The sequence below is a fragment of the Pteropus medius genome, unplaced genomic scaffold, assembly GCF_902729225.1.
Source record: "Pteropus medius unplaced genomic scaffold, Ma_sr-lr_union100, whole genome shotgun sequence".
Lineage (NCBI taxonomy): Eukaryota > Metazoa > Chordata > Mammalia > Chiroptera > Pteropodidae > Pteropus > Pteropus medius.
The window spans coordinates 6,958,502-6,984,129 of record NW_024340700.1 but is presented as its reverse complement, the minus strand read 5'-3'; the positions used below and the strand labels follow the sequence as shown (position 1 = coordinate 6,984,129).

At 48.5% G+C, this 25,628-nt stretch overlaps 2 protein-coding genes across 13 annotated transcripts in view; one reads left to right on the top strand and one right to left on the bottom strand.

Moving 5' to 3' along the window:
• Positions 1–23,113, bottom strand: ERMARD (ER membrane associated RNA degradation). Of its 8 annotated transcripts, none has more exons than XM_039881929.1 (18): positions 23,032–23,113; positions 20,073–20,238; positions 18,736–18,875; positions 17,741–17,842; positions 17,372–17,461; positions 15,388–15,485; positions 14,805–14,941; positions 13,571–13,685; positions 12,709–12,811; positions 9,951–9,980; positions 8,589–8,657; positions 7,898–8,071; positions 6,091–6,174; positions 4,457–4,533; positions 3,819–3,944; positions 3,236–3,454; positions 2,276–2,389; positions 1–785 (listed from the first exon to the last, which is right to left on the bottom strand). In XM_039881929.1, the coding sequence occupies exons 1-18, from the start codon at positions 23,035–23,037 to the stop codon at positions 533–535; spliced, it is 2,103 nt and encodes a 700-aa protein (XP_039737863.1). In that variant the 5' UTR covers positions 23,038–23,113; the 3' UTR covers positions 1–532. The 8 variants fall into 8 exon arrangements, with proteins under 8 accessions (XP_039737863.1, XP_039737904.1, XP_039737895.1 ...); XM_039881970.1 differs by having other exon boundaries at positions 3,236–3,394; XM_039881961.1 differs by lacking the exon at positions 23,032–23,113 and adding an exon at positions 22,899–22,920.
• The window catches only part of DYNLT2 (dynein light chain Tctex-type 2), a 16,476-nt gene continuing 13,802 nt past the window's right edge, over positions 22,955–25,628 (top strand). For 2 of the 5 annotated variants that reach the window (XM_039882020.1, XM_039882008.1), the window contains exon 1: positions 22,959–23,329. In XM_039882020.1, the coding sequence (XP_039737954.1) occupies positions 23,036–23,329 (294 nt within the window). In that variant the 5' untranslated portion in view covers positions 22,959–23,035. Of the gene's footprint in view, positions 23,330–25,628 lie in introns of all 5 variants that reach the window. The other 3 variants (XM_039882000.1, XM_039882013.1, XM_039882030.1) reach the window with 3 other exon arrangements.

Genomic DNA, 25,628 nt, shown 5'->3' with positions numbered 1-25,628 from the left:
CATTTAATGTGCTAAGTACAGCCAGAAAGGATAGCTCTTTATTAGAGAAAAATGACATAATAAATGTGAAGACGTGGCAAAAAGTACCACAGTTGACATCTGCCAATACTGGTCCAGGCAGGATTCATCAAAGGGTGCTGAAAAATGGAAGAACTACTGGGAAAAAATATTCACAAGGGTTCAAAGTAACTTCCCACATGTTATTAATAACAAGTAAACGTCCTTATAAGGAAGAAATCTGGTGCCATCCACCTTCGCCAAGGGATCAAGCTTCACCTCACCAAAACAGGTTAACCAAACATGTCCCCTGGTGTGATGACCAAGGACATGGCACCATGCATGTGGACGTGTCCCAGTGTGGTGCACCGAGGACACCTCCTCTGAACAGGATGCGATAGGGACAGGGGACCGAGTCTGCTGTCGCCATCCAGCTACAAGGGATCCACCGGCTCGCAAAGAGCAAATCAGAAATCGCGGCGAGATGGAGCGTGGACGTGGACCGGCCCCGGGTCCCCACCTCTGCGTTTCCAGCTCACGCGCTGCTCAGTGCGAGGGTCGAGAGGGGTTTTCTGATGTGACCAGAAGCATCTGACCCGTGTTTCCACAGCGCCGCTTCGCTTGTGGGTTTCTTGGCTAAATGCATTAACATTTGTTCCTTCTTGCTAAAAGCCCGCATTTTCAGCAGGACCGTGTGCGTGAGGCTGACCGTTTCCACCCACTTGTTCTTTTCCGGGCTGGTGTGAGCCGCCAGGTTCTCCGTGTACTGCAGGAGTGACTTCAAGAACCTGTGGAACAAATTAATTTCTTCTTTTGTTCCGTTATAAAATGCAATAATGATATGAACACTTTCTCTTTATTTTGGAATTATGATTAAAGCACCGCACTTAATTTTTGTCTGCAAATTCAAGAGACGTACGTACAAAATGGAAACAGAATGCACGTTAAGTGACAGAAAAGTGCTAAAATATCAACGTCACTGGAGAGGTGGGTGGACTCCCAGAGCTCTACACGCTCGGAGCCTTTTTATACTCACTCTCCGATCCAGACAGAACATTCTCATGTGACGGACTTGATTTCAGAAAGGACCTCGGGCCCTCTGGACCAAGCCCACCCGTCATGAGCACACTACACACGTCCAAAGGCACCAGATCTCTGGGGTAGCCTGCGTGCTGCCACCCTGTCCCTCAGCTCCGCTCCCGGGGGGGCGGGTTCACTGTGTCACGGGTCAAAGGGATGGCCCCTGGTGTTAAACAGTCTTTCCTTAAAGATACCTGTCAAAATGTTCGGAGGGCTGTCTGATGCGAATGTCATTTTTACATTTTCCAGGTTCTCTTCAAAGCTTCCTAAATCGTCTAAAATTTTCTCCAACTTTTAATTTTTGAAAATTTCCAAACGTACAGACATTAAAAGAATAATACAATGAAAACCCACAGATCCTTTATGAAGAGAGTGGTTCTCAACTGGGGGTGATTTTATACTCTGAGGGTGGTCGCCTCTAAACATTCTTGGTGGTCATACTGGGAATGTTACTGTTATCGAGTGGGTAGAAGCCAGGGTGCTGCCAAACAAGCCACTGTGTGCAGGACACCTCCCCAACCCTAACCAGTGGGACGGCGCCCCCAGAGAACCACCCAGCTCAGACATGGACGTGTGGAGGCTGAGAAAGCCCGACCAGGCTGGAAGCAACTACTAGCTGTTAACGTCCACCGCCTCGCCCACCTGGATTTCATCTTCTTTCAATAAAGTGCCAGAGTCACAGTTTCAAGTTCATTTTAACCACATGGTGCGGTGCCCGCTACCTGCAAAGCTCAGCTTAAAGCCAGTGAAATGCGAGGCCCTTTCTGGGAGAGCCCGAGCTGCCCTTCCGCGCTGACCTCGTAGCCGCCTCCCGTGGGGAGTCCGGTACACGCGTGCTAGCCTGCCCTCAGACCCTAGACCTGGGCTCCTGAGGACGGAACTTCCCAAGCTGCGGAAGTTAGTTATAGAAAATAAGTTCGTTTTGGGGCCGTGACCCTGACTCAGGTGTCCGCATGGTGCCTGACACAGCTGAGGCGTCAACTCCTTTCTGAGAGAGCATTCACCCGTGAGCCACACGTGGATTTCTGAAATGTGTCAGCTTTCAAGGCTCACAGACTTGCACTGAAATCCATGACGAACAGTGAAGGACCAAGCAGACTGGGGTTTGAAAAAATCACCAAAGAAAATAACCAACAGGAGTGAAAATTATTTCAAGTTACCAAAATAGCTTCATTTCTTGTAAGTATGGCACACTTACTTCAGATACTGCTGATATTCAAGAGCATTTTTTCCATGAACCATATGAATGTTGACCAATTCCAGTGCAATCAGCAATAAAATCAGGTAAAGCATAGGAGACAGAAGCTTAACGCTAAAATAGATAAAACAGGTTAAAATTTATTAAAGAAAAATGTTTTCAATATCATCAGGAAAACGTTTCTTTGTCCACCCAACCCTTCGTCTGAGAGCCGTGAAAAGCAAACCTCCCTGAGGAAGGCCCCGCAGCCCGCGCTGTGCCCCAGCCCTCGGAGCAGCAGCCGCCCGGCCAGGCCCCACCTTCCTCTGTCCCGCTCAGGGTGCCAGCGCCCTCGGCTAACCCAGCCCACTGCCCTGCCCTTCGGGGTCGTGGGACGTCGCCAGCTCTGCACCCAGCCTTTCCACTGCGCCCATCTTCTGAATCTGTCAACATCTTTCTCACAACTAGATAGTAAAAGACTCGCACAAAGTGAGAAATGCAAATGCCTCAAACACGAAGGTGTGTTCACTGTCTCCAGGACTCAAACGCCAGTTAAAGATGTTATCTTTTCCACGAAACTGGTAGATTTTTCAACGTCCTGTCTGGGGAAGGGTGGGACCTAATGGGTATCATCCCATAAGCTGCTGGTAGGAGTATAAACTGGTGCAGCCTTTTGGAAGCAACTGAGGAGTTAAAAGCTCTACAGATACTACTCAAATCCAAGTCCTAGGCATGTGTCCAAGAGTCACATCTTGAGGACGCAGCACGTCCTCAAATACACGGCATATGCCGAGAACCCGTAATGCCGGCACACCTGAGAGCCAAGGGTCCCACACGCCAAAACCGCAAATGCCCTCGCAAACGAGATGAACCTTAACTTCCTCTAAAATGAAGATTTCTTGGAAAGCATCAGAACTGTATCCAAGGGTGACTCCCGCCTGGGGGCGCCTTCCAGAACCAGAATGAGGCGGGACCACACACCTGCTTAACATGCACAGGTAGTTCCGCCTCTGCCGGGAGCGCAGCCTCTTCTCCACCCACTGGTGATGTCTCTGCTCCCAGGAGGCAGCGACCTGGCGGGACACGTGGGCGCAGCGCCTGCCGATGTTCTGGAGCACAGCAAGCACTTCCAGAACGGCTCTGGGGCAGAACAGGGTTGGGACGCGGATGCTGCAGAGTTCAGGGAGCAGCTGGGGACACCTGCGGACCAGAGCATGGCTCCAATGGGACGGTCTGTCACCACCCTCCCTGTCACCGCCATGCGGGACCTACTGGGCTGTGAATTCTGTGAGCAGTGGCTGGCTGGCAGCCTGCCTCAGGCTGCTGGTACGACCCTGCCGCATGCGGGGTCAGTCCATGCGGGCCTGCCCGTGGGAACTGCTGTAAGACAGCAGATGCGTGCGTGAACACCGCGGCTTGCCTAGGAGTCCCTCTTGGGGAACGTGACAAGGGGTTCCAGTGCTACCGCCACGTGTATAACATTTAAAACACAGGAAATAGCTGTTTGCAATCCTGATCCACTTAATCAACGTTTTAACAATTTCCAAGAAGTCCAGAAACATACTTCTCAATAGGCAGGTTATCCAGGCCGGTAAAAACGCAGTGATTCTCAGGTAGGTGGTGATACAGCTCACGTGTGATTCTTATAATTAAAGAGCTGCAGGCATTTGTTTCTGAATTGCCTTCTAATCTGAAAAACAGAAAATATTCAAATATACATAACGAAATTTAAGATGCTCAATTAGCACCTGTACAAAATAATATTTACGTTAATAGTTTACTGGGCAAACCACTTAATCTGCCATTTAGTTTCCCAAAAATAAAATGAACAAGTCACCATCAGACGCAATGGTGAAAACAAACGATACAGTATGCGGAGAGCAAGGCAGTCCGCTGACGAAGACGACCCATGGACCATGCGTCGTCGTCCCCACCACGACTCCGAATCCCTGAGCTTCAGGCCCCTATTTCCAACTGTCACTAAACACTTCCAGTGGGTGTCGTCGGCCTCCGCCAATGGCCCCGCCCACGACCGGGTACTGAGCTGGGCACCACCTCCGCTATACCCCCCACCCGATCTCTGCTCACCGGGGCCTGGCTGGCCCTCCTCAGCATGTCCTTGTCCCTCAGCCCTGGAAGAGCCCTGGGGGCTGCGCTCACCGGCACTTTTTTACCACCCTGCACGGCCCAGGGTCGGCTCACCTGGCTGTTTCCCTGGCAGCTTCTTCCGGCAAAGGCAGCAGAGGCCACACCCTGAGGCTCCGCTCGCAGCTCAGCACCTGGGAGGAAAAGGTCCCGTTGCTTTTAGAGTGTTACGATGAAGCGCTAGGAAATAGGTTTTTAAACTGTTACAAATGTTACAATCACTTTGCAGAAAACGTGTCTATAAAACTGTTTTAGACATTTAAAAACTGGGCGGTGGGTGTCAGTCACTCACTATAATCAGACAACTGGGGCTGGAAGAAGCTACTTCGGGTCAGTGGGTGGCTGCACGGCATGGCTGTGGCTGCCAGCTCTTCCCATGCCCCTCTGTCTGGGAGCTGAGGCCATGTTCCCTCCCCTGAATAGGGACTGGCTCTAGTGGGTGGCCCGTCACCAAGAGAACAGAGGAAGTAAGACCGCTGGGTGACTTCTGAAGCCAGAAAGCACAGCACCCCTCCCGGTTCCACGGGCCACGTGCTGTGCGTGAAGCCGCGGGACACCCGGGCCAGCGCAGCACCAGCCTCTAATCTCAGATCTGACCCCTAAAGTGCAAGCAAAGGAAGTGGCCCTGTCAGGGCATGACCTGAAAGGACACAGACCGTCAGCTAATTAAAAAGTGGGCAATGACAGAAGGTGGGGTGAGAGGCTACAGGAAACGGTGCCAAGCAGTGTGGGGAGAGGAGGGGGCGTCCACCAGGGAAGGGAGCACCGCCGAGCGGCCCAGGGGCCCAGCGAGGGAAGCTCGCCTCCTGAGGTTCCCCTTGCTTCCAGAACCTTCCTCCTCTGAAACTGTCTTCCCTCCCTCCCCTCTCTTGGAACTTGGGTGCCCTGTGGGCAAGTCCGGTGTCCCCCTGCAAGGGTCTGTCCCTGGGAAGCTCAGCATCGCAGAGGCCCGTGAGTGCGTAGTGGGCTGGCTGACGGTATGGCCCGTATGGCCCGAAGCACCCAACACAGGAGCCTCGCAGAGCTGCAGGCTCACATGCCCCCAGGAGTCTGTCTGTCCACAACCCCTTCCACCTCCTGCCACCTCTCCTAAGGATCCTGGGCTTGGCCCCCTCAGGCACCGGCTCCCTGGGGCTGCGTGCTGACTCTGGTTTCCATGAGGAGGGCGGGCTGGCTCTAATGTGACCGTGACGTTCTTGAGGATGGCCCATCTCTGCCCCCTTGTACCGCCTTCACATCCCACATACAGTGTGCTGAATAAAGTACTTAGCTAATTTCCAAATTGGAGCTTCCTGGCAGAAGTGCTTAAAAGTTCTGTTTGCTTGTTTGTTTTAATTTATAAGTTAACAGAGGCTGGTAAGTTAAAAACTGACATTCGTCATCACTGACAAGCGAGAACTGCTACCGTCCTGGGTAACGATGCCGATGATACACTAGCCTGCCAGGCCGCTTTCCCACGGTCATCCACCTGGTACTAAAAGCCGCCAACGCCACACACACAGCCATTACTTCCCTGTGGGATGCAGGCCCTGAGGCTCAGAAAGGCCAGCAGCCGGGCCAAGGCCACACACGCGAGTGACGCACTGCGGCAGACGGCGGACCTGCTGACCCGCGTGTGCCGCCTGAGCCCTCGAGCATCTCCCGGCAGAGACCGCGCACACGCCCCCTCCCAGAGGCCTGCACTCGCGCACCTGCTTCTTAAGCCGAGAAAGCGGATGGAAGCGCGCACTGTAGCCTTCCGCGAGACTGAGCAACGATTTTACTGCTGCTTTTTCCTAGTCAGAAAAAACAGATGTAAGTTACCACAACTTTTGTTTAGGCTTCTAGTTTTCTTCTATTGAATGTTAAGTCACACAAGAGTCCTAGTTTCTCGTTATTCCCTCCACGTAATTCTTTTAGGCTATAACAAAGCAGAACTCTTCTTCACAGGAGGTCTGAAGATAGCAGTCAAATCATAACCCACAGAGTGATTTTAAATGAAGCTTGTTAACAATGATAAACTTAAAAAGGCCACGTCTGCTCTCTACCCACAGTGCAACAAAATTAGGAATAAGATTCCAAACAATTAGAAAATTTAAGAGATTCCCCTAAACACCTAAGACATGGTAGAAATTTAAACATTAAAGATCAATACAATTAAAAGAATTATATAGCTCTAAACACATAATCGTTAGATATATAAATACTGAAAAACCAATAAAAATATTGTTATTTAATTATATTGATGTAACTGCACCTACAAAATCAAGTCAGCTGATGAAAAATTATTAGAAAAAAAAAGAGAAGTCAGCGAGTTCATAGCTGACAAATTTCAATGGCTTTTCCACATATAAACACTAACTACCCAGAATTCTCGGTAGCACAAAACGAGTAATTAAAATAGCTGGACCTTAACCTTTCATTCGCCCAAATGCCTAAGAGGCCGACTGTGCAGCAGGGAGTGTCTTCCTGGGCTGTGCACATAAAAAGGCAAAAACGTGCCCTCAGGGATCCCCCTTCTAGCGGGGCAGCTGAGACGCATGTGGTGACGGCTGGTGGTGACGGCAGGGAACTGGGGAGCTGCAGTGCCACAGAGTGCACGGGTTCTGCTCCAGACGTGACACTGCAGGAGGCTCCCGGTGGGGAGGAAGTGTGAGAGGACCGTTCTGCCCGCTCTGCTGAGCATGGGACCCGGCAGAAGACCCGTCACAGCTGGTGATGCCCCAGAGGGAGGTTAGGGTGCTCTGCCCCGGGGCTGGTGGCGTGGGCACGGTGCGGAGACAGGGTGTGGGCCATGTTTTAACAGCCGAGGACTGAAGGCGGAACGTGGGAGGATGCAGGGAGGACTCGGCCTTGGGGCCTGAGCAGCCTCCAGGGAGGAGGTGGTGCCACAGGTGGGGAGGTGGCCTAAGCCATGGGGCACCATTAAGGAGTGACATTCAGCACAGTCAGAAATGCCTGTGGACCCCCATTCACGCAGCAGCAGCTCGTTCCTACATATTCTAAACTGAATTCATGAGGACTTCCACTTTCTATGTTAATTTTTCTATCTTGTTCGAACTTTAAAAAAAACTTTAACAATAATTGTTACATGTATAATCTGAAAAATTAAAATATCAATAAACATTCTAACCTAGTTTAATAATAAAAATTTAGTTTGTTGATAGATGCGAACATTGCAGCCCACCAATTTAACAGACATCTATAAAAATTTCCATTATTTTTAGTTAATCCTGAGTTATAGTCTTTGGTTTGCAATTTCCTGTGGCAGTTAAAAACAAAGGCAAACGTGTTCTGAAGAAATGGGTTAAATTAGTTTAGATTAGATTAATACTTATTTGTTATACAGAATACATGCATACATATGATCAATTCACAATTATCTGTTTCGATGGCATACTGTAACTCAGATAAATTAAGCAAAGCATGATTAAGAGTTAATTACATTTAAAAATAAACTGTATCTTTCAGAACTGAATGACAGTGACTTAATAAATCGTTTTTTTCCCTATACGTTACCTTAAACACCGATGCCACATCTTCATCAACGAATCTCAGTAAAAGTACAATGGAAAATGCAAGCAGCTGATCTGTTATTTCTTTTGGAAATCCAGGTAGGCTGACTTCCCCATGGCTTAAATGATCTCTTACACGGGGACCCTCCTGATGGTTCAGGAAATCCCAGAGAAATTCCTTTCAGAAAAAAATCACAGAAAACATTTTATTAGTATTCTCAGCAGAGGAAAGGAAAGTGCCAAGGCCCAGGCCTGACACGGTCAAGGCCAGTGTTCACTCAGCACGAGAGGTGAGCCTCAAGGAGACTGAGGGCCAGACGACAACCCCAAGAACCAAGCAGGTAGCCTCCTGGAACCCGATCTCACTGCCCCCTGCTCTGTCGGGTGGGGTCCTCCCGGGAATAAAACTCTACCCGCACAATGCATGGAACCAACACGTTCAAGCACTCTCTGGGGAGAGGGCCCCTAAATCAGCAGGCCTTAGAAAAAGGGCATTTGAATGATAAACATGATGCCCAGGACTTGGGCTGGAGTCACAGCTCGGCAGGTGCCTCCTGCAGACAATGGGGTTGAGGCGTGCGCAGGAGGCTCGGGGGCCCGCTGAGCGCCTCAGAAGTCAGAACCTATAGCACCCCGGAGACGCGCGAGGCCACCCATAAACACGAGACCTTCCGACTGGGAGGCCCAGTCCTCACCATTGCAGGCTCTCCAAGGAAAAGAGGAAGCTGGTTGACTTGACCATCATTCAAGTGTTTCGCCAGTATCTAAAAACACCAAAAATAAACAAATTAACTGGTACACACACACACAGACACACACACACACACACACGACTTTTAGAGTCGAAGGATAAGGTACCTTTGATATGAAATGTTAAACAAGCCCCAAGCCAACAGAAAGAAATAAGGACAGTCTTAAATGTAGCAACTCCCAGTTCAGGAAAACTTTGCCTAACCTGTATGACTTTCAGTAGATGTATCTTCTTGTGTGTGGGGGGGTGTGTTTTTGCATATTTATGTGTATATGTGTTTACCTACATTTGTATGTGTGCATGTGAGTACATGTGTGTTTATATATACTTGTTTATTTGTGTATCTATATGTGTGTATGTACTTATATGTGCACCTGTGCATATGTTTACGTTTGTCTGTTTATACGTACACACTTGTTTGTGTACCTGTATCTGCATACCTGTGTGTATATTCATAGGCCCGCATGTGCACGTGTATATAAGTACCTACCAGTCACTTCGTTAGCCACTCCCTACCTCACCGTAGGCCGTGGAACCCAACCACTTGTCCCAGCCTCTAGGTCTTTCCCCACACAGACTGTATTATCCAATCTAATCATCACAGTATCGGACGTATCACACACTTACTAATAGTGGACTACTGACCTAACGGAATAAACTGTGCAGGTAAGCAGGCACCGCGCTGGTTCACTCACCACCTATCCACTTAGAATTCTAACGGGTATTTAAAGGCAAAATGATCTGAACGCCTGAATCTCCACCTGAGACTTTGCTTTTGTTTCCTCCTGCAGGCTGACTCCACGGTGTCACACACACTTCAGGGTATGTAAGAATTACTACCCAGGATGACACATACAAAAGCCTCTAAACTCCACAAGTGACAGAAGGCATTTCCAATGGTAATTTTTACTATTCCAGATTTTCACCTTCAGAATCCGACCCCAAACATGCAGACTAAACGCATCAATGCACACTACGTGCTCCCAACAGCGGTCGACGTGTAGTTCACGTGCAGACAGGGAACGTGCTAATGAAGTCTGACACGTAGGCCTCTAAGGAATCACAGCAGGTGACGGTGCACCTCCTGGCGCTTCCGACTTTGGCCTCTATAGCCTCGGAAATGGTCTCATTTAGCCTGAAAACTACATTTAACTCTATGTAAGTTTTTTTGTTGTTTGGTTTATATGACTATCGATATTTTCCTGTAAACGTGACTTATGGCTGATCTTTAATTTTGTATTTTAACTTGCATTTTAAAAGAACACAACATTTTACTTGTTTCAAGATACTTTATAAATTTACTTACTTCATCAAAGGTGGTATAAAGAGCTGTTGACTTCAGAAAAGAAAAAAAAAGAAATAATTAAAGCAAAATACAAGCAGAGTGACATTACTCAAAGCATTCGAGCACATGGCAACATGAAGTGTCTTTTGAAGATGACTCTCCACGCGGCCGCACTGTGGGAAGAACTCGCCAGCACGAGCACGCGGCAGAGGACGGGGCCCCAGCACCGCTGCCAGGCGCAGCCCCACCCTCGCCCGCTTGGGGCAGACCCGTGTGGCGCCACGGTCCCGGGACTTCCGTCCCCACCCGCATGCAGAACGCTTCCGCTGCTGGCGTGCGTGTGGGATGCCCAGGGAGGACGGCCGAGAAGGCTTCGCTCTTCACATCGGTGTGGTCAGGTCAGAGTTCAGACGCGGGCCCTGGGGCCGCAGTGTCTAATCCCGACTTCAACACTTTGAACGTGAGAAGCCCTCAGCGCCTCCACAGTGTCTCTGTAAGACGGGCCATGCGCAATGGCCACCCCAAAAGGCTGCTGAGAAAGTCTGCAGGATTTTACAGATGACATGACGGAATCAGCATTCTGTGGGAGCCAGCTCTCGGGAAGTGCGGTCTTACCTGTTAATGCTCACCAATGGATTTCCAATTTGGGATTATCAAATGTTGTTAGACGTTTATTACTATACAGATAACTCAAAATTTGCATCTTTAACCCCCAAACCTGTACTGCTGACTCTGAAAATTTTTCCTGAGCTCTATCCTAAGTCACCAATGGCCTAGTAAATATCCCCAGTACTTTCTCAAAAAAGCTGAGCTTTCCATTCGTCCCCATAAACCACATGCGCTGACTTCCCCCTTGTTTCAGGGAAGTGGTATAAGTGTCTTCTCTGTCACCCCTAACATGTGAGCTTCTTAAAAGTCAGGAGGCCTCGCTTGTCTTCACACCTTGCGCTGATCTGAGGAGACCTTATGCCGTCACGAGTGCTCAGTAAGCAACGGCGTTTGCACAGCACTGTTTCGCAAAGTATCTTCACAGTAAGTACTGCTCTACAAACAAACTGATGCTAAGTTTATTCTAGATAAAAGCCTCGGCTAAAATTCAAGGTATTCTCTAAGTTACATCCTCTGTGGAAACAGTCGCGCTATTTCTTTGTGCGGTCAAACGACACGTAAATAACCAAACTTAGGTGTGTCGCATGGCTACACAGTGGCTGACCCTGCTGCCGGACACCAACTCCAAGTGTGCCCGAGTGAGCTGTGACGACCGGGCTCTGGCTCCTTCTTGCTGGAGACCGAGGCTGCACTCCGTAAGAGTGACTGGGCGGAGCCTGCGCGAGGGGCGCTGGGCGTGCACCGGGGGACACACGTGCGAATGCCCCGCTCTTGCGGAACATGCCCGAGACCTCTCGGAAATTGCACGAGGCGAAGCAGACTGCTTCGAGACAGGGCTGAAGGAGGGTGTGGGGAGCAGCAGCTGCCGGTCCGGGAGCCCGGTGCTCTGGGCGGCCACGAGCATGGCCTCGAGTGGTCACGCAGGACCAGTGAGCAAAGCAGGAGGGAATACACGCTCAGGAGCTGGCGAGGAGCGGAGGTTACACTGGCGAGATCAGACGGAACCACCTGGAGAAAGGCCGGCCGACGCCCAGACCCTCAACATGCCCCGCAGACCAGCAACCTGCCTGCGAGGCCCTGGGGGCGTCAGACTTGTAACAGATGGGACTACAGAGACACAGGGACTCCTACCAGCCTAGAAAACCGCCGGTGGCAGAGCGAGAGCAGACCAGAGGGGGCAGGCAGGCGGTCCTGAGGACTGGCGGGGAGGGGCGCTCAGGTGAGCACGAGGTGCAGGTGAGGCCTCAGCACTGAGCAGAAGGGACACAAAGTAAACCAGGCGGAGCAGAGACCGGCGGGCGGGCGGGACGATGGGCGGGCAAAGCCCGAGAAGGTGCCACGGTCTGGGCCACAGGCACCGAGAGGACAGGACAACAAGGAACGTGTGGGAGAAGGAAACGTGCTGCTCTGAACTGACGTGCACTTGAGAGGCCGGGGGGAGAAGGGAGATGAGCGCTGGGGACGGGGCCTCAGGGAGCTGCGGGGACGAGCCTGGAAGGTCGGCCTTGCATTTCCTAGGTTCAACGTGTCCTAACTGTCGCTCCCACAGAGTGACAGCATTAGGGGATGGGGGTGTGGCGCATCTTCCAAGGAGCAAATATAGAGAGGACAGGGCTGGAAACAGAATTCTGAGGAACGCCCAGATAAAGAGGGAAAAGGAAGGCAAACAAGTGAAAGAAATGTGAAAACGAGGCGTGGCCGACGCTGCTGTCCGTCCTGTGATGTGCGTCCCCGACAGTTCAATGAGCGCGTGGCCGCCCAGAAACATCTGCGCGCCTCCCCGCAGCTGGCGTGACCAAGTTCTGGCCAAGGGGAAGCGGTGTCCTTAAAGAGGGGGCCTGCTACAGACCGCGGATCCCTGTGGGGTTATGGTGCTAGGCCAACAGTTATGGCTACAGGCAGAAAATGAGCAGTGGCTATGATTAAGGCATCACTAAGTTTGAAAGCCTGCCTGGAAACACTGTAGAACTACAAAATCAATCAAAAAATAACAAAAACACAAGTCCTGAAAAATCATCATAAGAAGTCAGAAAAAATGACAGTCAAGCCTTCCAGGCAAGTTCTTAGCTAAAAAACTCGTTTAATGGTAAACAAAGGTAAATAAGACATTAAGAACTTTTAATGAAGCACAGAACACTGTCACGACAATCGCAATCATCAGAGCACGCACCTCAGCCGTCAGAAGTCTTCTCGGACACTTGTTAACGGTGGCGAAGACGTTCCTGAGCCCGGTCTCCAGCTGTGTCAGCAACAGCATGGCACAGTCGGCAAACCTGTGAAGTGGGAGGGATACCAGCAGAAGCCCCATGGTGACGCGAACACTGGCACCCACGCCACAGGAGTGGTGCCGCATCCCAGACGTGACTACTGTGTGCGAAGCCAGGACGGGAGACACCGCTTGCGAAAATGAGACACGAGAACGCAATCAAGGCTCATTAGACTAGTGATTTTAAAGTTATTTTAGTGTTTTAACATTTGATGAACTACTTTTAGTACCTCAGTGTAATAAAATGTCATCAAAATCTGCCTAATTTGTTCCATCACTTCTAAAAAGTACTCAGACGCCAGGATTTCAGCGGGTTCTCACTGTACACAAGCGAACGTTTCAGGTACTTTCGGTACCAGAAGAAGTGATGACAAGGAAAATGGAAAGGACTTAAAAGACCACCGACCTCCTGATGTCCACTGGCACAGGCTCGGCTCCTCAGAGACGAGAGAGACAGACCTTACTCTGGCTGTGTTTCATGATTCCCTCACACAGGACACGATGTTTCACTCGTGCCAAAAACTCAAAATTTTTTAAAAGCTGATTCTAAAAACAATCTTTATCAATGGTGCAAAAAAGGTAACACGAGTTGAGTCACAGGAGACCTCTGGATTAGGCACACGAAGGTACTTCACGCTCGGCTCCAACCTCGAGTCGGCCCGCTGCTACCAAACACCAAGGGCGAACAGGCCCGGAGGGCGGAGGGACTTCAGGGGACCGGCCTCCCGACTTCGACACCCACTGTGCGATATCACCCTTCTGTTACCTGTGTGACTTGAACTTGATTAATGCGAGTTCCCAGTATGGCAACATGATTCTTAATATGAAAGTGGATTTCTTCAGCAGTTCTTCTAATACTGACGGCGCCTCATGAGTAACATCTGCGAAATAGCGAACTTTCTTAAGCACAACCATGCTAACCAACTGAAGATAAGTGAACGCACTTGGGGAGTGACGCTGCAGCCCATTCCTATACTCTGTAGGCGAGTGCAGTGGGGCAGCATGTGCCATGAGGGTGAGGAGGCCACCCTCAGCTACAGCCAGAGGTGCAGGTGACTGCTGGCACCTTGGGAGAAAAGCAGATGTGGGTGCAGCATCTTCTCAGTGCTGAGGCTCTAACTGCTTTGAGCAGAGGAGTTCAGGGTTGACCAGCTGACCATGCTGACCAAGAAGGTATGTTTCCAGAAGCTACAGGAACCAAGAGTGAATGTCAAGGTAAACCACGGACTCTGGGTGATGATGACATGGCAAAGCAGGTTCATCCCTGGTAACGCACGTCCCATCTGAGGGAGGCTGTGCGTGTGGGGGGGTGGGGGTGTGCGGAATCTGTGCCTTCCTCTCTGTTTTGTTATAAACTTAAAACTGCTCTAAGAAAAGTCTTAAACATATATATATTGTTGGCAGTCGCCAACCTACCAAAGGGTCCATGGTACGAAAGGCTGGGGCTGTCAGGGCAGGTGGTCTGTGCCGCCTCCCCCGGGGCTCACATCGGCAAACGCAGACTTACACCCCGACTGCTGACGTGGAGAACGAATGAGCGTGGAGCGAACACGCGGTTTCACTGCTCTTTCGAAGCTCTATGTCCCCCAACCCCATAATTTGGCGAATGGCTTTGTCATGGAAAACAAAAGAAGACAGGGGAGACCTTCCCCTGCTGGCATTCGTGGCGCGTCTGTGAGCACAAAGGCACGAGAGGAACAGGAGAACGGAAGGTGTGCTGTAAAATGGTCCTAAGCCGCGTGTACGCCAATACAGCTAAAGGGCAAACGGACGCCATTGCCAACAGTGACTCATGGAGCGTGACTCGCAGGGACTCCCCACAGCGATCTGGAGGCACACAGGGAGGCAGGGTTTAAAAGGTTCCTCATGTGACTTTCAAAGGCATCTCACCACTGGAGAATAACATTCCCACGTAAAGAGGTCGTCTTGATGCTATCTAGCGACTCTAGAAATATCTTTCCAAAGACGTACGTGGGGAAAATGCGAAGTGTGGTACTTGCCAGGGAACACGATCAGGTCCTCCAAGTGTGTAAGAGCGAGGGGTGGGCGATGCACCAACGGGAACTCGGTGTGCTGAAGGTAACTGTTTAGCAGCTGACCCAGCCCTGCCATCAACAGCACCATCGTGGAGCAGTACCTGGTGGGAAATGCCAGGGCTCTGTTAGAAAATGAACTCAGTCATCCACATAAAAGCTTTACTTTCAAAAGAAAAAGCTTAAAATTAAGAAAGCAAAACACTACGAAATGCAGGAAAGACCCCAGAGCTGTGGGAATGAGGCAGAGCCACGCTGGCCAGGAGGGACGAGAACTTGTCGGAAATCTTGGGTGTCCCGCCAAGAAGCTGTGTCAGTCCCCACGGCCGTCTGGCTGGGCCGCCGACCCGCCTTCTGGAGTGAGTCAGCGAGAGCTAACCCGCAGCACTCCGGTCACTCCGCTGTGCTCGTCGGCTTTATCTTCAAACTCCTGTCCCCAAACCGTCTCATCTTTCTCAAGGTGCACATACCTCCTTGCTGTGACATTAGAGATAAGACACCCTCCTGGGCACATCCAAAGACAAAGAGCGGCACTTCCCCAGCAACTCACTTTGCAGGGACCTCGTGAGGCGCCGCGAAGCCGTGCCACAGGACGTTGCGCAGGTTGAGTCCGCGGGGACAGCCCACGAAGACTTCCAGCACATTCATCTGGCCACGTGACAGACAGCGGGTTACTGAGCGAGTAACAGGCTACGGCTACTGAGCAAAACAACAACTCTGGACGATGTTCCCGTTCCCCCTTGGAAGTAACAGAACCAGCCGCTGGGCCGGGACGGAGTCATCATAACAGCCAGGAAAGGAGACGACCAGCACTACCGAGTGTCAGGTCGGGTGGGACACACCTGGCGCCCACCCGCGGGCCTGTGTCCTCACAGTGACCTGCGAGGCAGGTGCTGCTGGTATCCCCACCCGCAGGGGGACAGCAAGAGAGGGCCGGCCAAGGCCCAAGGCCACAGAGCTACAAAGGGGCACGTGACCTGACCCAGGCGGTGCCGCTGTCACACCGGGCATCAAACCTGCCTTACGTCTAGAGAAAATAAAACCAGAAACGACGGTGCCACGCAGAGCGGCGGGCACTTGTGCCATGCGGAGGGCGGTGCGGAGGGCCCCAACTAGGAGTCCCCGCCTGCCCGCGTGGGTCCCTCCCCCTGGAACGTGGAGACACGCCCACACAGGGATGCGCGTGTCTGAGGGCGCCCGGGCGAGTGCTCTAGGACAGAGACGCAGGAAAAACGGAGGATGTTCGGAGACTGAAAGCGCCCAGCCATGTCGCGGGAGACAGAAGCGCTGGGCCTCAGAGAAGGAAGGAGAGCTGTCTCCCCGCGCCTGCGCGGGAGCCTGTGGGGAAGGGGACGTGCTCTGAAGTCCCCTCAGAGCGCAAGAGCGAGGCCCGAGGGTGCACGGTGCAAGAGCGAGCAGTCAGCATCAACGCCCGGCCGCAGCTCGACGGCGCTGCTCCGGGCGGGCTTCACGCTCACGCTGCTTTTAACGGTTTAACAGTAATAGTGACTCCTTACCACAATCTGACAGAATGTAACATTATTTATTAGTAAGTTGATAGTAATTTTTAATTAACTGTCCATACTACCTGGGCAATCAGAAATACACATGCCTATGAACAAGTAAAATCACCTGGGGGTGGAAGCGGCTGCAGGGAGGCGAAACACTGAGCACACAGGCGGACGACGAAGAACAGAGCGAAAAACGGAATGTGTTTAAGCCAGTGTTCCAACAAGACATTTCTACTTTATCTTCACTCCATGCTCTCCGGGAAAGAAAACAATCTTCAAGAGGACAAGGGGTGAGTAATCACCTTTACCGAAAACGAATTTCCCGTCCAAAAAGAACGCGTTGAGCCCATGATACATTACACAATTAAACATCTTGGCCCAGCAGACCCCTTCCCAAGGCAGTGCCTGGCTTCCTCCTCACCTTTACCCTGCCTGTCAGTTGCCTAAAGGTTGGTCTTAAACAATCTTGATCATGTGCTCTCTAGAGGATTTTGAAAAGGTATATAGCTCTGCATGCTTTCTAACTGACATCTGAGTTATTTATTCACCATAAACTTGAACAGTGGCAAAGGGCATAATGTCCCTCATATTAAAAATATTGATATTTTAGAATAAAATTGTAATGCCACTCTTTAAAGAGTTAAAATCTTATTTTAGAACGTCAGTGTTGTAATTATTAATATATAATTAACGAAATCAATAGACTTCCAATTGTTCATATACCTGGCCCCCTAGAGGTTATTATACCAAAGGCTATCGCAACAGAGACCATCACACCAGATGTCATCACGCCAGAGCCATCACAGCAGAGGACACCACACCAAGACCGAGGCTAGGAGAGACGTGTGTCTTTTGGCCAGAAGAGTGGCGATTTTGAAAAGGGAGGTGGAAAAGAAGAATATGCTCGACTCACTGATATGATTTTTTCCTATTACAGCATCAGTTTTTGAGGAACAAAAGAATAGTTGGCATTAACTGTTTTGTGTCGTGCCTACTCTATCAGCGGTGGGTAAACGAACTTACCACAGACTGCCCAAAGACGTGCGCGAGCTCTTCAGATGCAAGCAGATCTCTTAAAAGAAAGGGGCATTCTTTTCCAAGCAGTAAAAATACCTAAAATTCAAACAAAAATCATAAAACAATTGCACTATAATCAGCCAAGAGAGATATTCAGAAAATCACCCCCAAAGCAACTGTTTGTATAAACGAGGGGAGACAAGTACTGAGGACACTGATGTCTTAATTTCATTCAAAAAATACTGAAAATCCGCATCAAACAACTGCATTTTATAGGACGATAATTAAAATTAAAAAATCTAAGGGCAACTATCGAACAGTTTAATGTTCATTCGGATGCTTTAACGGCCCAACAATGAGAGTTCTCACACTTACGTCACCCAAGGATCGCTCTAGACATGATGTCAGCTTCATCAAGCTAAGAGAAATTGCAGGAGATTGAAGACTTTCCAAGGCATCAAATATTTCAGCAAATAACTGTTTAGAATAAGATACATGTTAGAATTTATGCTCAATAAGAAATATTTCTCAAAGTATCAATATTATTCATGAAATTCAAATCTCTGAAGATTTTGTAATATTTAGTGACTTTTTTGGCAGAAGTAAACATTTTCTATACAACTATAACAATATTGAATCAAAAAAACATTTACTATCTAAGGAGTTCTCTGAAAGTTCTTTAAAATGTTTACTGAAAGCAATAAATGTGGCAGAACTGTAAACTGAAGTCAAATATTCTGACCTAAATCTTATTTTCCATTTTGCTTACTTCTTGAAAGTAGATAAACATAAGGCAGGTCGCCCTGCTACTCCAGAGAGCTATTACAAAGGGAGACACAATGACCCTTGTACTATAAATTAGGAGATCAAAGTATTTTAGAATTAGACTTTTCAGAGTTACTGCTCTATGGTGGCTGTTAATGTGCCCAGAGAAATGGCTGGTGGAAAGCAACTAACCAGCCAACCAAAATAAGGTTTGGGGAGGCCCCGAACGGCCCTCCTCCCTCCGATCCCCCTTTCACCAGTCTCCCGGCCCCGTTTCAAGAATACCTTACTATCTATCCAGGTCTTTCTTTTTTCCTGGAAGTCCACTTCACTCTGTCCCAGGACCAGCAGTCATGTATCAAGCTACGTTCCCAGCCCCGACCCTGATGCTGCCCCCCAAACTTCCTTCATCCACAACATGAGCTTCTCAGCTCAGGCTTCAGACTTTGCCTAACGGTTCCGAGTCTCCCTCCCAACCTGCAAGCCTTCTTCACAGCTCAAAGAGGCGTAAAGGAGATGGAGCCCTTTAAGATTAGCAAGTAATAAGGGTCTCCAAGTGGAATTTTCAAAGCCTTTGCTTTCCAAAGGTTGTTCAAAGGCCGAACCTCAGGGGAGCTTGTCCATTGGAGCCACTGTGCGAACTGCATTTCCAGCTGTCCCCGGGGCAGGTGTGACAGGTGTGAATGGATGGCCTCACACACAGGGCCCAGCAGCCTCACGCTTCCCCAGTAATCCAGACCCTGGGCTTGAAGGGCAAGAAAACAAGGTAGCACCATAGCTCCGCATCACGTGACAGTCTAGTCTGACTCGTCAAAGCAAATTTGCTCGAATTACAAAGTGTTCACACAGTCAAAAACCAGTTTATAACTGAACTAACAAAAAAGTTACTCCTGTGTTTTGGGAAATAAATTACATAGTGCTTATCTGATTATAAAAGAAAAATATGCTATCAGTAGAGTTTGGAAAATACAGGGAGGTTCAGACAGGAGACAAATATTTTCTTCACTTTCTTTACCCATATGTTTATAGAAAACCAGGCTCATACTGTATATGCAATATTTTAACACGATTATTTTTACTTAACATTATTCAACTGTGAGATTTCCAATGACCTTATTTTAGAACACGCTTATAATGTGAATTTTTTTATATTTAGAGCTGAATATTCAAATGATTGTGATCAAAAAAATATAAAAGGGTGAACATATCCTTCCTGACCACAGAATTGTCCTTCCTAGAGCAGTATTAATTCCTTGTGTACATTTAGAAATATTTATAGATATACAAACAAATACAAACATCTGCTCATTTTCACTCAGCAACATGGCGCAGAGATGTCGATAAGACAGGCCTCCTCATTCTTTTCTACCGCTGCATATTCCACTGCGTGCATTTTTCACAATTTACTCAAGCGATCCCCTATTGCTTGACATCTGGCTGTTTCCAGTGCCCTTTTCCTCTTTGCTGTCTCTAAGTGCCGATCTAGAAGGTCCTGGAACTTACCGAAATTGCTGGACCAAGCATCTTCAGCCGTCATCTTTAGAACTATCGTCAAACGTCCCAACCCAAAAACCTGCTCTGAAAATGTGCGAGACGTTACCATGTTAATGGTGATGTCATACCCCGAATTCATGCCTTGTATTTCTACCCTTTTCCACCTGGACTGACGGCCGAGAGCTGAAGTCCTCGCCCTCCGCCCTCCACAGCCCTCACTGCCTCTCCAGGCCCCCTTTTCTTCCAGTTTCCTTGGCTTTCCGTTAACTCTTCTATCCCTCTCTGGCCTCGTTCCCTCTCTTTTACACCAACTCCTTTTGCCTTCGGAGTTAAGCTTGTATTTTAACATCCTCTAACCACACGCAGCAACGGTCAGGGAATTCTGCAGGTTGAGCCTCTTCAGTGGCACAACAGTGACAGGTGCTCAAGATGCGGAGAAAGCGCAAACCTGATTCAGCACAGATCACACAGTCCGTTAGTGTCTTCCAGCACACTTCACCATCTGGAGTTACAATACTATTGATATCATGACTTCCTCCGACTTCGAACCCGAGTTTACAGATCATGTCATACACTGAGGGAGAAAGACACGTGGTAATAGGATCTTCTAATATCTGAAATATGAAACATAAAAGATACTGTTTAAATGATCTTTAATACGCTTTGTGGATATTGTGAGAGATGTGTGATTAAAACACTGATTACATATTAAAGATAACTTACGTATTTTCAAATGTTGAAAGACTTAAAATTATTTTATGAATTACAATATTTGTTAAGATATGTTTCCAGAAACTCAGTATATTTCATGGATAGTTCATTATTCCTTTCAGCGTTCCTTTACTATCCCAAAGTTAAGCAATTTTTTTAAATGGGGAGTGGGAAAGCAGAAAATTGAGCATAATAAAAACAGGAAAAGCATCAAACCATACTGCTGTTCCATGAAGGATTATATAACACCAAAATCCTCATTATTATCCCCACTTTACACTAAGGTCATCTTATAACTTATGACTTTGCATCGAGTGATGCAAAGTCATACTCTAGGTCTAAAGCTGACCTAGGGGTCTCTATCTGATGTGTCAAGTTAAGGGGCGGCAGCATTCTAACATTCGTGACTAAGCCCCGGCCGATCCCTAAGTTGGCAGCAGGCCAGTTTAAGTTCCCCGGGCTGCTCTTCCTGGCCCCTGAAGCTTTGCTTCTCACCGCTCTGGCTGTCAACCAATCCCCGCGGGCCCCCCAGTTCTGGGATTGCCTGAGAAACCTGAGAAACACACCGACCGCACCCTGCTCAGCCAGTCAGGGCACTGGAGAGCGCAGGCAAGAGTGGACTTGCTCCTGCTGCCCGCAGCTCTGAGACTTCCGGTCCACCTTCTACTCCTTCCAGCCTCCGGCTGCAGCAGCTGAATCCAGCCCCCAGTGCTGCCAGCGCCCCTAGGCCCCGCTTTGTGACCGGCCCCCACGAGACACCACACTGCTTGTCCAGTGCCTCCCCTTCACAGGTTGCGTCCAGGTGCAGGACGCTGAGAAGCACAAGCTCCTCCTTAGAGGTCAGTTTCAGCTATGACCCACCGACGTTTAAGTGTCCACATTTCAAAGTCCCATCCACTCTCCTTCCTTCCCTCAGTCCTACAGACGTGACTGAGTCCTGCAGCCGCCACCTCCATACTTTGAGACCTCTTTTTACCTTTTCAGATACCTAGTTAATTCTATACCTTGTTCACTCTCTAAATCCTTGATTCGAAAACTTAGTGTGGTTTGTCTACTGATACAGAAATAAAATGCTCTGAAGGGTTACTGTCACATCAAAAGGGACTCTGCATTGTTGAAAAGCATTCAAACTCTAAAGGAATGAGCTGTAGTTCTGGAGTGACAGGTGACAGGCAAAATTGATATTTTTACACAAAAGCCCATCCACTCCACTACTAAAGCGGGCCCTAGATACGGCATTGTAAGTTGTGTGAAGTCTTCCTTTTTGATTGTAGCTGCCCTATCAACATCGTTGTCCCTCAGCCTCACCCCAACTGTAAGATCCTAGAACACAGAGCAAAACTTTGTACCCCCAGCAGTAGCATGGCCCCGGGGCACAAAAAAATAATCGAAGGGAACTGAATGACTGGCCCCTCCTACTCTCAGCCGAAATACATCCTCCGCATCTCCACAACCTTCAGCTTTTGGGAATGACGATCTCCTATACCCTACCCACAGGTACAGAATTCTAGAAAAAAACCCACTGTTAATTAACAAATAAAATCCAACCTCAAATCAAAACATTAGATGCTGCAATACTTGTCACTTATGACAATACCTTGTCTTGCGCGTTACTGTTACAAATATGCCTGTCCTGTCACTAGAAACCAGAAACCCGGCGCGTTTGTATGTGTGATCAGCCACCCGCCCCATTGTTCTTTAGCACGACAGCTGTCTCGCCCGAAGACAGCAGGGGGTGATGCAAACATCTTGTTTGGGAGCAAAGACTTAAATCTGAATTTGTCCCCAGAATCTACCTCTCGCCTTGGAAAAGTTACTTAACATGTCTGAGCCTGTTTTAACTGTGAAATAGTGCAAAATATTATCACCCTCTAGGATTGCAGTCATTATTTGAAAAGCATCCAGCACACAGTACTCAAATGCAGATATTGCTAAAACTGATAGATGTTTGATGTGTAACTGCCTGAGGAAGAAAAATAAAACCCTAATTGCAAGGCGTCAATAAGGCCCTTGTGATTTAGTTCTGTTAAAAAAAGGCCTACAAAGGTAGAATATAACTTTAATTGTCAAGTGTGAGAGTGTGAGTTGCAGCGGTAATTATTACTACACAGGACTTCCCATGTTGCTTAGTTACCACACAGATAAAATTTCCTTCAGGCGATGAAGGCCACAGTCAGAATAAATACTAAAAGTAAGAGCGCGCGTGTTGCTTGCAGTACCGGGCTGCGGGTCAGGTTCCCATAGACCTGGCTGTTAGAGCGTCAGAGCCCGGACGCCCCACACGTGTGGAGTCATCACACTATTCACAAACTTCGGCCTGGAACCTGGGGGACGATGGGGAACTAGGCCCTGGAACAGCCTGCGGGTGGGGACGGCGCCAAGGAGAACGAGGGCGGGGCTGCGTTTTGGGGGTCGGGGTCGGGGCCAGGCGCCCACCCTCACTCCGGTCGAGGACGAGGAGCAGGCACGGCCCGCCTGCCTCCGTCGCGGCTCCAGCCCACGGAGCGCGGCCAGGAGGCCACTTGAGGGGGGTCGCCCTCCCACGACCTCCGCCGAGGCCCACCCGCTAGAAGGGCGAAGGGCGCAGCCCACTCGGCGCTTCGTCCTGCGCCTCGGACTGGCCGCACGCGGAGCGCTGGAGGGGCGGGCCCCGACGCGCCGGAGGGCACCCGGGTGCACGGCGCCCCGCGCCCTACCTCCATGACTTCCGGCTCCCAGGCGCCGGCGCCGCAGCGTGACGGCGCCTCGCCTCGCCCCGCCCCTCCTTTCGGGCCGCACTTCCGGCCGGCACGGCGCAGGCGCGAGACTTGTGATCTCGCGGGAAGCGGCGGAGGTGGTTGGCGGCCTGCGAGTACCCGACGCTCTGCGTTCCTGAAGGAGGGCGGAATGGAGAAGCGGGGCCGGGGCGCGGCGGCGCCCTCGAACCTGGCACCTCAGCAGCCATCCGCGGGGCCTCGGAAAGAGAGGAGGCCTAGCATGTTCGAGAAGGAGGCAGTGAGTGCGGCGGCGGCTCCGTCGGGCGCTCCCTGTCGCCGAAGCCCGTGTCCACTGGCCGGGGGAGCAGGGCTCTTCCGGAGGCGACCCGAGCCCGAGCGTGGGCCGGAGCGCTGCGATTGTTGAGGTTCAGACCGTGGAGCAAGCGCTACGTTCACCGATGGGGAGAGCTTTTGCGAGAGCTTCAGCTCTCTTCACTTGCTCAGCTTGCAGATTTCCTAAGAGTAGCATAAGAGGTTACTCCTGTTTACAGAAATGCATAATTTTAGTATATTTAGTGCCGTCCAACAAACCAGAGGCAGTTTTACCAGCCACAGATGAGCGTATGTGTGCTGTATTAAAAAAGGGAAAATATCTGATCTACTAAGCAGAATAATGAGATATTTTCAGATTTTAAAAACAGCAGTAGACTCAGTAGTTGAAGAATATAGAGGGGGAAAAATGTGGAGATTATGTCCACTAACGTCTAAAATTGAAAATGTCATTCGATTTTATTGGTGGTATTACACCAGGATTTCTATAGTCCGAAACTGTATTGTAATCAAAATTCCCATCTTTTATTGAGACAGGAAAAAAAGAATTTTTCCAAGGATACAAAATTGTAATGATAGAGCCGAGACTAGATACTGTGTTGTGGTCCACTTATAATGGTTTCTTTTCACACCTACTTGATGGGACCCATAATTGATAGAATGAAGGAGAGATAACAGGCAAAACACTAATTTTGAAGATCCTAAAACATTTCAAACAAAAAATTCTCAAAATAGTCATAGCAACATTTCAGGTTCTAATAACGGCTCTTTGGTGTCTGCGTTTTACAGAAGAAAGAACAAACTAAGGGAAAAAATAGGCAAAGTTTACTCAAGCAAGAAGAAAAAGCAAGGCTAGGAACCTTACTCTATTGGACTTTAAATTTTATGTTCCCAGAAACTGCTGTATTCCTGGAAATAATTCTGAATAACAGGTTGCCTGGAGTTTAAAAAAAAATCTATTTTGAGGCAGACAAAGGTGTCTTTTATAAACTTACCACATACAAAAGATCTGAAGTGGTCTTGAAAAGTGGGTAAGCCTGAATCCAAAGGGAGATGCATAGGTACACACTTGGTATATAGGCTAAAATCTAGGACTAAGGGGTCATGGACCAAGGCAGTTCTTGCCAATTTGATATGGTTGGGATCAATACAGCTGTCTTTAAAATCTAGCTTCCAGAGGTAAAAAATTTAAATAGACCAATTACTGGAAAGAGACCCAGAAAGGATTCTGCAAATGCTCATTATATGTACCCGAGGACGATGAGTGTGCTAATGAGTCATGTCTAACTTTCAGGTAACTGATAATTCCCATGTTCCTGAGCATAGGAAAAAGCAGGACACAGAATTTAATCAGTATAAACATCTTTTAATTTTCTGGCATCCATTTTTTTTTTCTAGTATCTCAATTTTCCTTTGTAGAATTAACTAATTTCCTAATGGATATAGTTTTGGTGGGACTGTCAGTCAATTTCCTTAACTTTGCGGTGAAGATAAGACCAAAACTAGGCTAATTAGATGAACCATTTCTGGAATAATGCAAGGAAATGGTTAAGATTAATTCAAAATAAGGATGGCATACTGAAATGCCTCATTGTCTAGTCATTTAACTTTCTCTTTTATTCTGTGGAATATCTTTCCAATTACATTTTTGCTTAACGAGGAGTTCTTATTGCTTGCAACCAAAGATCCCAAAACCTTAGATTATCAAAAATTGAAAACTTGATTAGTCTCACTTGAATACATATATTTGAAAATCATAAATCCTAGCAAATAGCATTTAGAAATACATTCATGTAATGGCATCTTATGATAAAGCTTAGTTTGTTCTAGGATGATAATTAGGCTCAGTGTAAGGAAATGGGTTAAATAATTAAATTCAGGTGGTTTTAGTAGCTGCAAAAATTGATTATATTTTAAATCTATTCCTAATTTTAGAAGTGATTACCAAGATTTTTCCTTAATAAAAGGGTAAAATGCTCTTAGAATACTAAATTAAGCCAATAAGATATAAGGAAAAAATGGTAAGAGACGTGAGTTTTCAGCGTATTGGAATCTCTAAGTGTCATTTTCTAACCATGCGTGCATGCCCTTTCTCCTAGAGAATCATTGCATTTGGGAGTTGTATCCCTTAAATATGTTGGAAAAGGAGATGGCAATTGACCCTGGAGACAAGCATTCTCTTAATAATTTTAAAAACAAGGGTTTTGTTTTTTAAGTGGTTTAGGGAGTTGACAATGCCTCTCTTCCCCAGCTAAAACTTAAAGCAA